A 13,241-nucleotide genomic window follows, 5' to 3' on the forward strand; every position below is an offset into this window, starting at 1 on the left:
AAAAAAAAAAAAAAAAAAGACTATGAACTTTATTTTATGTATAGCATGCCCTATATACAAAGAGCAGACAAAAGTAGTTAAACCGAACAATTATTTCATTATTATCATTATCAGTAATGCAGCATATTAATAAGGGACTGCACTGTCGATGGTGGTACTAGGGTACTAGGGATTGAACCCATGGACAATCTACCACTGAGCTATGTCCCCACCCCTTTTTATTTATTTATTTTTGGTTTTGAGACAAGTTATCAAGATTAGTCTGGAGCTTGTAATACATCTGTCCTAGTCACCAAGACACCAAGATTATTTGTGTTTGCTATTGTAGCCAGCAAAGAGATATATTTCTAATAACACTAAAAAGTTAACAGAACCATTGTTAATTAATACTGCACACTCACTTCACAATACTAGTATTTGTCCATGTTTTCTCAAACTTGTGATAATAACATCTTTCATTAGTACATATATTTCCATGCTGTGATATTAGGAAGACCAAAGACTAGCTATAGATTATTAGGGAGAGAAAAGAACTGAATATGATTAAATGAAAAAATGATTAAATTTGGTTCAAATTTCAATTTGGACCAAATTATAGCTACAGGTAAATTATAACAGCAAAAACTTCAGGAAGATAAAGTAACTCAAAACCCAAGGTTACTCATGTTTCTATACTTCATAATTCACCTGAAAGTACAATATAACTACATTCAGAAATATGTAAGAGATTGATAGTTTATATAAAATAATTTTATTCCACTTGTTCATAGGTAATGATAATGAAAATAGTCTTTGGTGTACATTTAAACCACAGAATCATATTAATAATTAGCTAGCAAACTTTCAATACTTAACACTACTGCTACATTACACTGATTTTTACTCTTGGATTCTTTCTTGACATCTACATCATACACACTCAACATCACTGCCTTAAAAAAATTGTAAAAAATGAAAGTTACTCTACCCTCCCGATCCTCCCCGTACTAGGATTTGAACACTGAACTATCTCAGCACCCACCTTTATATTTTTTTAAAATTTGTCCTATTTAGTTACACATGACAGTAGAATGTATTGGCAATTGATACATACAGAGTATGACTTATAATTAGGATCTTATGCTTGGGGTCATATATGATGCAAAGTTACCCTAGTTGTATATTTAAATACAAGGCTAGGAAAATGTCTGATTAATTCTACTGTCCTTCCTATTCCTCCTCCCCTAATTCCCTTCACTTCCTTTTGTCTAATGCAATGAATTTCTATTCTGGCCCCCCCCCGCCCTGTCCCTTGTTGTGGTTTGCCATCCACATATCAGAAAGAACATTCAGACTTTGTTTTTTTAGAATTGCCTTTTTTTTACTTAGCGTGATATTCTCCAGTTCCACTTACTGTCAAATTTATTTATTTTGAGAGAAGGTCCCGCTTGATGAGCAGGTCTTGAATTTGTGGTCAGACCTTCCTGCCTCAGCTTCAAGTATTATAGGTGTGGGATTATAGGTGTGTACCACAGAATCTAGCCAAATAAGACAGTTTCCTACCCACTCTTATTCTTAACTATTCTGCCTTCAAATCTGCCTCCTCCATGAGGGCAAATAAACATATTCCCGAAGAGCTGGGCATGGTGGCGAAAGTCTACAATCCCAGAAACTCAGGATTCTGAGGCAGGAGGATTGCAAGTTCAAAGCCAGCCTCAGCAATTTAGTGATATGCTGTCTCAAAATAAAAAAAGTTGGGCGGGGGTGAGGTGGGGATGTGGCTCAGTGGTTAAGTGCAAGCATAAGATCACAAGTTTGCAGAAAGAAAGAAGAGACATTAATGTGGGCTGCTTACAAACAAGTTATGTGCACAATACTCCCAGGGATTACTTTTCCTGTTATAATATGAAACAAAACATCTAACAGTCATTCTACTGACAACACAGTCTAAGATAACATGGATCTACAAAATAAAGGAACAATTATAAAATATTACTGATAGATGAAAATTGTGGGACAAATTAATAATTCACAAAACCTGCATCCATCAATACACATAAATATAAAACTGGAAATGCAAATTGTCAAGTGACTTACAATGGACGACAGGAGTAATAAATGAGTGCCAGAGCTGGGATGTGAGCCTCTGTGAATTCAAATTCTAAATTCCAAAACATCTATGTCTCAACTAATTTTTTAGGAAAGGTATACGAATTTGACAACTGAAAGTATACATCGAAAATACAGTTACAAACACTGTTGCAAATGGGATTGGTCTCTGAAACCGAAGGCAGAATTCGCTTTTAGAGGAAGAACTTTTTTTTCTAAAATTACTTCAGTAGCACAGTACTAGTGCTGCCATATATATCAAGTTAGTTAGTTTTTTTGAACAACTACTTTAAAAATGTGTATAAAATGGAAGCATCTCCAGTGAAGTGAAATCCTATATTCAGATCCATCTTATAGAAAAACGTCATTGATGATATCATGAAATTACTAAGAGAAAAATATTAAGTAAATAAAAACATCATGGCAAAATGCCTTCTTTATGCAATATAGATCAGATGTTGTATAAAATACAAGAGATTATCATACAAAATGGGTTTTCACTGCTTGAGAACAAAAATTATTTTTATCCTAAAATGCATATTCGATTGAAGAGTGGTGCACTATAGCAAACTCATGTTAAATAATTTTACAGAAAACAAGTATAATTAAATGAAAATTTACTTTTGCTTTCACAGTAGTAAACTTTCATTTAATTATAATTATAATTATAAAATATCACAAAGACTTCAGTTTACAAGTAAGCACTAACCTGAGAAGTCAATAAGGTTAATATTTTTTGTTAATAACAGTATAGCTAATTTCCCATTTTCTGTAGATATCAGTAGATGTGACATTAAGAAAGAAGACTATCATTCCTTTTCTCATATAAAGTAAATAAAATCTATGACTACTAGATTTTGCACTGAAACATGGAAACTCAAAAGCCATTTTCAGGTTTTTCTCAGAGTCTATAGCATTGTTTTGACTTCTGGCACAGTTTTCTGTTTTTGTTTTTTTTAAATATATATTTCTTAGTTGTAGGTGGACACAATACCTAATTTTATTTTTATGTAGTGCTCAGGTTTGAGCCAGAGCCTCACACGTGCTAGGTGAGTGCTTTACTACTGAGCCACAACCCAGCCCCCTGGCACAGTTTTAATTATTAAAGAAAGGAAGAAAAAAAGACTTCAATTATCCAGATCACAATCATATGGTTGAGTGGTGAGGATGTAGCTCAGTGACAGAGTGCTTGCCCAGCATCCCCAGCACCATAGAACCAACCAAACAAAACCACAAAACAAAGAAAAACAATCAAAGGTTGATTATCCATAATCATAAATAGAATATTTAGTTTACTAAGATGTCAATAGTTCAAGCAGGAACATTAAATTAGCCTGTCCTTTGTTCATTTATGGCAGTAATCAATGCCAAATGTATTACAATATTGGCTGGATCATCTAACATCTTTTTTTAAAATACTATTTTTTTTAGTTGTAGATAAACACAATGCCTTTATTTATTTTATGTGGTGCTGAGGATCGAACCCAGTGCCTCATACATGTGAGGCAAGTACTCCATCACTGAACCAAAACCCTAGCCCTCATCTAACATCTTAATTGACTGAAATACCTACCCTACTGCATGTCATCAAGGAAACAGATACTGAAAAGAATTAGGAAACCTAGATGTTTAAGTCTTCCATTGTACTATGTCTTATAATTTCAATAAAAAATGCACGTGCTATTTTCTAGGCAACCTAGTCAATATAATAAAATTACAAGTGAAATAATTTTTTATTCAACCTAGGAAAATCCAATCTAAGGCACACTGTTTCCACTACAAGATAATACCCATTCTTCTATTACATAATAAGTAATATAAAGTTAATTGATATACAAAGTGTCAAGCTAACATTACTTACCCTGCTCATAGAATCAAAGCACTTCCTGACCAAAGATTCCACATCGTTAGGTCTATCTTGAACATTAATCCAGTCTAACAAAGAAACATTAAAAAAAGGCAGATCACCGTCTTTAGTATCTACTGAAGTTTCATCTTGCTGGACAGTACTTTGACAAGATTCCCTAATTTCTTTGCCACTTTCATCGTCTGTGGTATCTGGAGCTACATGCTCCACTGACTTGTGAAATGAGGTTAACAAGGATGTGTTAGTTGTTCTAGGCATATCAGGAGAAAGCACCAGTTCAGTGGATCTTTTCATCTCAGCCTTTTCTGAGCCTTCATTTTCATTTAAAGAATCCAGTCTTCCCAAACATTCCCTGTAACTATGTCTGGTTAGGCACTCCAACAGTGGAATCTTGGCCATTACTGAAACCGCAGTTCCTAAACTTAAAATACAAAAGATCTGTCAGTAAAACAATTAGATTGCTCTGATTAGCATATTTGAACAAAATCACATTTATTATCACACACAAATCTCAGTAACCCTTACATTATACATAAACTAGTTATAAGCTATCTGTCCACAATAAGAAGCCTAGCAGAGAGGTTATTATTAATGCTAATATTCCAATCTAAAGTAAAACAAGACGGACTATACTACAAGTAGACATTTGGCTTTTATCAAACCTGAGGCCTACAAATTCAAATTTAGAGCTTTACCACAGCAGTCCCTCAGAGTACAATAGTTTGTCTTTAAGTAAATCAGAAATATTTAAAATACTGAAAGCACAAACAAAAATTAACAAACGTAATCTCAAAATAACTCTTGTATCACACCTCCAAAAGACAGAGAGATTAATGCTATCAAAAGGAATGGGGAAAATGAAATCGTGATAACTTCACGAAACCATATGTAAAATAGTGCTGGTTCCTACACTAAATTAACAGTTAATACAACTTTCCAAAAATATAATTACTTGAAAAGGTTATTATATAAGCTTTTAAAAGATCTTCTAGTATTAATTTATTCATTCTCCTTCCACGATTTTCTTTCAAGTTAAGGCTGAAACCTGTCTAAAAACATTCATACCACAAAATAGAGACACCTAAGAGAAGATAAGGTGAGAGGTAGAAAGCAAGTAAGAGGAACATGCATGCTACTTGCCTCTAATTCAAGGTCAAGGCAATAAAAAAACTACCAGACCAACATGAACACAAAATCTTGAAAATGTACATATATGCCCCTGAACACAAGTGTTATGTTTCATTATTGTTCTAGTTTTACATTAATTATAGACCTTTTTTTAAAATAAAAGAAATCATATTGTATGTGCTTCTATGCAAAGAACAAGAAGGCTATCTAAATGAGAGTGAAAACAATGGCTTCTGTCTTAACTCTACACCAAGATGTCAATACTTAAAAAGGAACTTAACTTTTTCCTGGCTCCTTCATTTTCTACTAACTTTTGCATTTCTATTAGATGAACTACATCTTGACTTTTCTTTTTATTGGAAAGAAGAAATGAGCAAAGATTCTCAGCTTCATAAATGATTTCAAAAGTATTTTAAGCTTTTTAATAATTAAAATAACTCAAGAAAAATATGGGAGACTCTATATAGAGTAAAAGAAAATAAACCATAAATTTAAAATTATAAATTTATAAACCTATAAATATATAAAAACTATAATGTATAAAGCATTATCCAAAAAGATTCAAAACAGGCAGGCACAGTGGCACATGCCTGTAATTACAGAAGCTCAGGAGGCTGAGGCAGGAGGATCATAAGTTCAAGGCCAGCCTCAGCAACTTAGTGAGGTTCTAAGCAATTTGGTGAGACCCTGTCACTAAATAAAATATAAAAAGGGTTCAGGATGTGGCTCAGTGGTTAAGTGCCCCCTGGGTTCAATCCCAGGTACAAAAAAACCCTCAAAACAATGAACTTCAAATATATGGCATACAGAAAACATACAGTAATTAAATCTACTGATAAATTCTCAAAGCATTTTACATATTTTATTATCCATTTAATGGTAAACATACTGAGTAAGTTTTAACTTGATGTCTTCTATGGATTGCAGATAATTTGAATAAATACTTTCAAATTTGAAAAGTAGCTTTTGGTATGAATTTGAACAGTCCTCCAGATTGGCCATGATTGCAGCCCAGCCTTGGTGTTGAAGATGTTCATCATGGACAAGACCTTCGCAAAAAGAACAAAGTTTCTTGGCAACTTCATACATTTCCTATAATGAAGAAGAAAAAGAACACAATAAAAAAAGGTAATGGTTCACATGCACATATTTGCATGTCTATGAACATAGTTTCATGAATACATAAGCACATTTTAAAGAATTGTTTTAAAAAGCTGTTTTATTGTGTTTCTGAGCAGATATCCTAAGAAAAGGATTCCAGAAGATGTTGCTTCTGGAAAATAAAACACTGGGGGTCCCCAATAATTTGATAACTAATGTGTATCATCTCTAACCTTACTGTCATCTTTAAAGATGCATACTTCTTAAAAATACATTATCAACTTCTAGAATAATGTAACATATTGCATAATTTAATGGGATTCCTAAAACTATTTTATGTAAATAGTACAATTAAAGAAGTCCTCTGTCCCTGAAGATTTTAGCTTACTAGGAAACAAAAGTGGTGTTTTTTCTAAGAAGACTGGTGACTTTCGTAAGAAGATATTGAAAAGTCAAGAGACACAGACAAATGAAAATATTCTGAAGATGAAAGCATTTTACGTAAGAATTGAGGTATGGAAAGAATATGAACAAACGCAAGGAAAGAAGAATTTCAAAACTGGAAGAGAACATAGGGGCTAAGTAAAGAAAATAAACCCTCGTGGACAGGAACAAATAGTGTGGAGGAAAAGAAAATGGAGAGACCAAAAGGTGAAACATTTGGAAATACTAAGGGAAGAACAGAGTTGGACTTTCCTGAGAAAACAATGACCTTCTGAAGAGTTCTTTAACAGGGAAAAGCATAAATAAAGACTCAAACCTGGTATGGTATACAGCTATGATCCTAATCATTCTGGAGGTTGAGGGAGAAGGATCACTAATTCAAGTCTAGCCTCACTTAGAGAGGCACTAAGCAACTTCAAGAGGTGCTGTCTCAAAAAAAAAGGGGGGGGGAGGGGCTGGGGATGCTGCTCAGTTGTAAAGTGCCCCTGGGTTCAATTCCCAGTACTCCACCCCACCAAAAGACTGACAACTTGGGAAAAGCTTAAAAAGTAGAATGGGAAACAGATAAAGAATGGATATAAAATGATAACTTCAAATTGTCACAGGCAAATTGCTATAAATGTAGCCACAGTTCACTTGTATCAAAATAGACCAAAAAAATAACAATATCTCTTAGACAGTTTAGGATGTCAATAAAATGCTTTTGTGTCATGTCAGATGCCTGGCATAGTTTATAGAGAAATGCAAATAAATGTGCACTTAACAATGTACAAAGCATATTCACAGCAAATTTAGTCACATAAGTCCCAAATTCAAAACAATCTCACTATTCAACAGTAGTTAAATAAACTGTGAGGTGTCATTATTTGTATAATGGAATACTAGACAGCAATAAATATGTACTTAATAGTATGAATGAATCTCAGGAAGATAATGTTGAATAAAAGAAATCAGACATTAAAAAATGAAAAATGTATAGGATTCCAGCATGTTGCATTGGTGACACCTCTAATCTCAGCTACTTGAGAAGCTTCGGCAGGAGGATCACAAGTTTGAGGCCAGCCTGGACTACTTAGAGAAACCCAATCTCAAAAACTAGAAAGGGCCAATGATGTAACTCAGTTGCAAAGCATCCTGGGTTCAATCTGCAGTACTGCATTACCTCCCCAAAATAAATTATTCCATTTGCATAAAGTCCAATAAGAAGCAACAAATAGTTTAAAAGGAGAGATTTGTTAAATATTTTATATTTTATGTTTAATATTTAATTTATTGTTTCTATTATTTTATTTTAAATTTTGCTAGATTAATGAAATTGTTATTCCTAGTTCTTCTATCTTCTTTTACAAGCCTCAAGAGAATTAGGTCTTCCTACCACTCTGATCTTTTACTCTTCCTACATCCATGCCCAGATGAAATCCTTTTTTAATTTGGTACTGGATTGAACTCAGCGGCGCTTAACCACTTAGCCATATCCTTAGGCTTTTTATTTTTCATTTTGAGACAGGGTCTTGCTAAGTTACTTCAAGGCTCATTAAATTGCTGTATTCAGCTTTGAACTTTCTGTCCTCCCGCCTCAGCCTCCCGAGTCACTGGGATTACAGGCATGAAGCACTGTGCCTGGGACAAATGAAATCTTTAGAATTCTTCTTTACATGCAACTCTGTACCAACAAATGTTGTCAGGAGATAGTTTATGTCTGTGTTTTGTACTGCCACAACTCTTCCATTTCAATAATTCTTTTTATGAAGTATCTTACTATTCCCATTATTGTGTGTCCTGTGGAAAGGCTTTCATTAGACACTGATTTTTGGTACAAGATATCTCAGGTTTATCTTGTATTTTCCCTGCCCCAGATGTGCAATCAACTTCTTGAAGGAGTGATCTATTGTAATTAGGAAATGGTATTTAGAATATGTGGCACTTGTATGTATCTGTACCACATGAATCTCAGATAGATAAGAAAGTATTTTAGTAGCAATGCCCCTCTTACTTGTCTTTTCTGTTTAAGTTTTTCAGTTTAAAAATATCATGAATTGAGAAATCATGCCAGTTCCTATTTAAGGACTTCTGGATACATGAATATATTTCTGCCATTTTATCTTTTCTTTGTGTAATATTTTCTGGCTATTTCATGCCCTTGTTGACTTAAATTTTATTTGCTTTTTTCTCTAATCATTTGACAATTATATATCCACCCATATTTCATACTACATATTTTCTAGCAGAATGCTGTATCCATATTTTTCAACCAAATAAGTCTAACGAATGCTACTGTTTAGCTAGGTGTGGTGGTGCATGCCTGTAATCCCAGCACCTTGGGAGGCTGAGACAAGAGGATTCAGTTCAAAGCTAACCCCAGCAATTTAGCAAAGTCCTGAGAAACTCAGTGAGACCCAGTCTCTAAATAAAATACAAAAAAGGGCTGGGGATGTGGTTCAGTGGTTCAGAGCTTAAATGCCCCTGAGTTCAATCCCCAATACCAAAGGGGGGCGGGTAACAGGATTCTAATGTATAAATTCAGCTTAGAGAATAGCTTTTTTTTTTTTAAACATACTCCCCAAAGTACTTTTGGACTCTTTTGTTTATTTGAACATATTTGAGAAAGATGAGATTAGTTCCCTTTTTTATTGTACACTGTGTGGAAATGAGGTCATTTCACAAATGCATATACTACATTACCACAAGTTTCTATCAGTTTTACTAACTAAAGCAAACATCTAATAAATGTTACCAGTTTATTTTTACAAAAGGTAGTACTGTTATTTCATTAGTTTTAAAGCATTTTTTTCATATCTGAAAGCAAAATATGACTAACAGTTTGGAATAAATAACTTCACTGAAGGTAAATATCAAATTAAAAAGGAAAATCAATGTCTGGTAAATACTCTCTAGAAACTTGCAAGTAGCAGTATAAAAGGTATATAATGGAAAGAATATCGTTTCTCTGGACACTAAACATGAAAAGTGAAAAAAGAATCATAATTTAATCAGACTATGGTGACACATGCCTGTAATCCAGCAACTTGGGAGGCCGAGGCAAAAGGATCACAAGTCCAAGGCTAGCCTCAGCAACTCAGTGAGACCCTGTCTCAAAATAAAATAAAAGGGCTGGGGATGTAGCTCAGCAATAATGTATCCCTGGCTTTAATCCCCAGTACATACCCCAACACCCGAAAAAAGGAACAAAAATCATTGCATTTTTAGAATTATTTGATGAGTTCTATCTATGTCTATTTTAACATAGGTACTTCATCAATTAAAGAATGTTCAAAAGAGGAGCTGAGAATGTGGCCCAGTAGTAAAGTGCTTGCCTAACATGAACAAGGCCCTAGGTTCAATCCTTAGTGCTCACTATCATCAAAAACAAAACAAACAAAATTAAACAAAGATAAATATTCAATAACAATTATCTGTATATCATTATTACCCAGGAGAGAAGTTGGCCAAATCAATTTCAGACAGCTTATACACTCATTCTCATGTACATTAACTAGTGACTAACTAGGGGCCTGAAAATTAACAAATAGATTAACCACAAAATACGTTTTCATAAAACTTTGGTATTTTGCATGCTTGCCATCTAATTTAGACACTCTGTTCCTAAAAGCCTTCAGTCTAAATAGCCATCAGTTAAATCTTCGTACTTGTTTAAAAATCTTTGTACTTGTTTATATCTTACCACTGCAAGTTGTGTCCTTGAAGCAACAGTATGAAAAACTGCAGGCATCATAAGAGACTCTTCAACTTTTATTTCCATGTCATTTTCTGTTGAAAAGGTCGTTTTAGGAATAGCAGGTGCACGGTCACATAAGATCATTTCTTTGTTAAAAAGAAAAATTGGATTTGTGTCCTATGTTTAAAAAAATGCATAAAATGTTACATATAGGGAACTTGCACACCACCCTCAATAAATGAAGCAAATAAACCTTACTTTTCAATAATGCGTCCCAGCTTCCTTTCTGATGTGAAGGTGGACTATCCTGGTACAAAAGGGCCTTGGATACCTACCGTCCCAGCGCTGTAGGTGCATACTCTTCGATCTGCAGCCATGCATTCTCCTCCATTGACCACAAGTACCTGATGCTGAATAGCAATCTTGTATTTGCTTTGAATGGCATGTTTAAGGTCTGCCACACTTCCATGAAAAAAAAAAAATTATATTTACTGAATGATTTTATCATTTAAGTATGACTTCATAAGTGTATGTGTGTGTATACACACACACACACTAGATTAATGAATTTCATTTAAAAACTTTCCCCAAAAAACAGTAGTTAAAATTCATAAGTTTACCAATTTCTTGAACTGGACTCCAAAATCAATTGGTTGATGTTAAGTGAATAAATCATCCATTTTGTCTTAACAAAAAGTAAGTCTAAGAACTACAAGTAGTAACCACATTATTTCCTATAACAGGGAGCTGTATAAACATAGGAATATGCTCAAATTGGCATCAGTTCTATTAAATTCCTCTAAACCCAAGAGTTGTGTTAAAATCTTCATATCACATTACATAAACTAAATGAAGCCTAAACCGTAAAAAAAATTCCTTTCTTTTTTCAAATAATTATTTTCTTTCAATTTCCTTTCTTTCTTTCAAATAATTATTTTCTTTCAAATAATAATTAATAATTATTAAATATGGTACAGCTGCATTTAATAAAAAGTCTTATCTATTTGAAAATAACATAAACCCATTAAAACTACTATAAGATACCATCTCACTCCAATAAGAATGGCAGCCATTATGAAGTCAAACAACAATAAGTGCTGGCATCCTCGCCAGCGGGGAAAAAGGTACACTCATACATTGCTGGTGGGACTGCAAATTGGTGCAGCCAATTTGGAAAGCAGTATGGAGATTCCTTGGAAAGCTGAGAATGGAACCACCATTTGACCCAGCTATTCCCCTTCTTGGACTATACCCAAAAGACCTAAAATGAGCATACTACAGGGACACAGCCACATAAATGTTTATAGCAGCACAATTCACAATAGCTAGAATGTGGAACCAACCTAGATGCCCTTCAATAGATGAATGGATTAAAAATGTGGCATTTATACACAATGGAATATTACTCAGCACTAAAAAATAACAAGATCATGGCATTTGCAGGGAAATGGATGGCATTAGAGCAGATTATGCTAAGTGAAGTTAGCCAATCCATAAAAAACAAATGCTGAACGTCTTCTCTGATATAAGGGGGGTGACTCAAAATGGGATAGGGAGGAAGAGCATGAGAAGAAGACTACCACTAAATAGGGAAGAGAGGTGGGAGGGAAAAAGAGGGAGAAGGGGAGTTGCACGGAAGATGGAAGGAGAACCTCATTGTTATACAGAATATATATATACGATGTTGTGGAAAAAAAGAAGTGTGTCACATTAGATTGGATAGAGAGAAATGATGGGAGAGGAGGGAAGGAGTAGGGGGGATAGGAAGGGCAGCAGAATAGAATAGACATTATGATTGATGTATGTACATTGCATGTATGTATTATATGTCAAAATGCATTCTGTCACGTATGACTAAAAAAAATAAAAATAAATCATATGGCAAAAAGTAAAAGAAAGAAAATAACATAAACCCTATATATAACCCTATATAAAGCAAAGATTATTATTGATCAAACAACTTATAATGATTTCTGTATCAGTCATGTATGGGGAGTTTGTAGTCTCAGCAACTTGGTAGGCTGGGACTAGAAGACTGCATATGCCCAGGAGTTCAAGGCCAGCTTGGACAGCACACTGAGTGTGACCCCGGCTCAAAAGAAAGAAACAAAAACAAGCAATTTCAGTAGCAGATTCATTTATTCTTCATTGCAATCAAGTCTTTGCTATTATGGCCCTTACAGAAATATAAGCAGGTTTGGAAATCTTTACTACTTCTGTTTCCTTCCTGATTTGGCCTCAGAATATATTCTTCCTGCTCCGAAAACTCTCCCCATTTTTTGGTAAGCATTGGAGGGCATTCAGTCAAATATCTGAAACCGCTGCAAAGTTGGAAAATGATTACACAGGAACCACACTGATTTGACAACAAATTTTAAAACTTACTTTATTCTCTCTAAAACAAACCTATCAACTTTATTCACACAGGGGAATAAAAATGAATGACCTTTTTGTTCTTTCAACACTGACACAAAATCCTTTACAAAGCTAACAATAATTCTCTTAATGTCCTGTGAAACTGGTTAAAAGTACTTATAAAGATAGCATCAGTTTGAAATCAGATTGGTTGTGGTCAAGTTTGTTTATTGTGAATATTATATTCATGTAAATAGAACAAAATGTGATTTTAAAGAATTTAGTATTTCAGAGAATGACAATTATATATATATAATATGTTCAGGTAAAAGATTTCATAAGACTTACTATCTTGCTACTTATTTAAAAAAATGGATTTCTCAAAATGAAAAGTTTTTAACTATTTGCATACAAACCAAAATGCAAAACTGAAAAGAATAAATGAAATAGAACTCACGTTTGTACTGTGAGTTCAGTATCAAATGTTAGAGTAGTTCCAGTATTAACCAGAAACACATATAACTTCATGATGATTTCTCCAGATTCTGTGAGCTTGCACCTCACCCTCTGATATGGTTTCTA

General features: G+C 33.9%; 1 protein-coding gene across 5 annotated transcripts in view; it reads right to left on the reverse strand.

The window, feature by feature from the left end:
* Window positions 1-13,241, reverse strand: part of Rb1cc1 (RB1 inducible coiled-coil 1) — a 71,578-nt gene that overhangs the window by 32,588 nt on the left and 25,749 nt on the right. For all 5 annotated transcript variants that reach the window (XR_007340538.1, XM_015485783.2, XM_015485782.2 and 2 more), the window contains exons 3-7: window positions 13,117-13,238; window positions 10,640-10,766; window positions 10,311-10,481; window positions 5,973-6,175; window positions 3,950-4,376 (exon numbers count right to left, since the gene is read on the reverse strand). Coding sequence is in view for 4 of the 5 variants with exons in the window: in XM_015485783.2 (XP_015341269.1) it covers window positions 3,950-4,376; window positions 5,973-6,175; window positions 10,311-10,481; window positions 10,640-10,766; window positions 13,117-13,187 (999 nt within the window). In the remaining variant the exon portion in view is untranslated. The remainder of the gene's footprint in view (window positions 1-3,949; window positions 4,377-5,972; window positions 6,176-10,310; window positions 10,482-10,639; window positions 10,767-13,116; window positions 13,239-13,241) is intronic.

This window comes from Marmota marmota, unplaced genomic scaffold, assembly GCF_001458135.2.
Source record: "Marmota marmota marmota unplaced genomic scaffold, marMar, whole genome shotgun sequence".
Taxonomy (NCBI): Eukaryota; Metazoa; Chordata; class Mammalia; order Rodentia; family Sciuridae; genus Marmota; species Marmota marmota.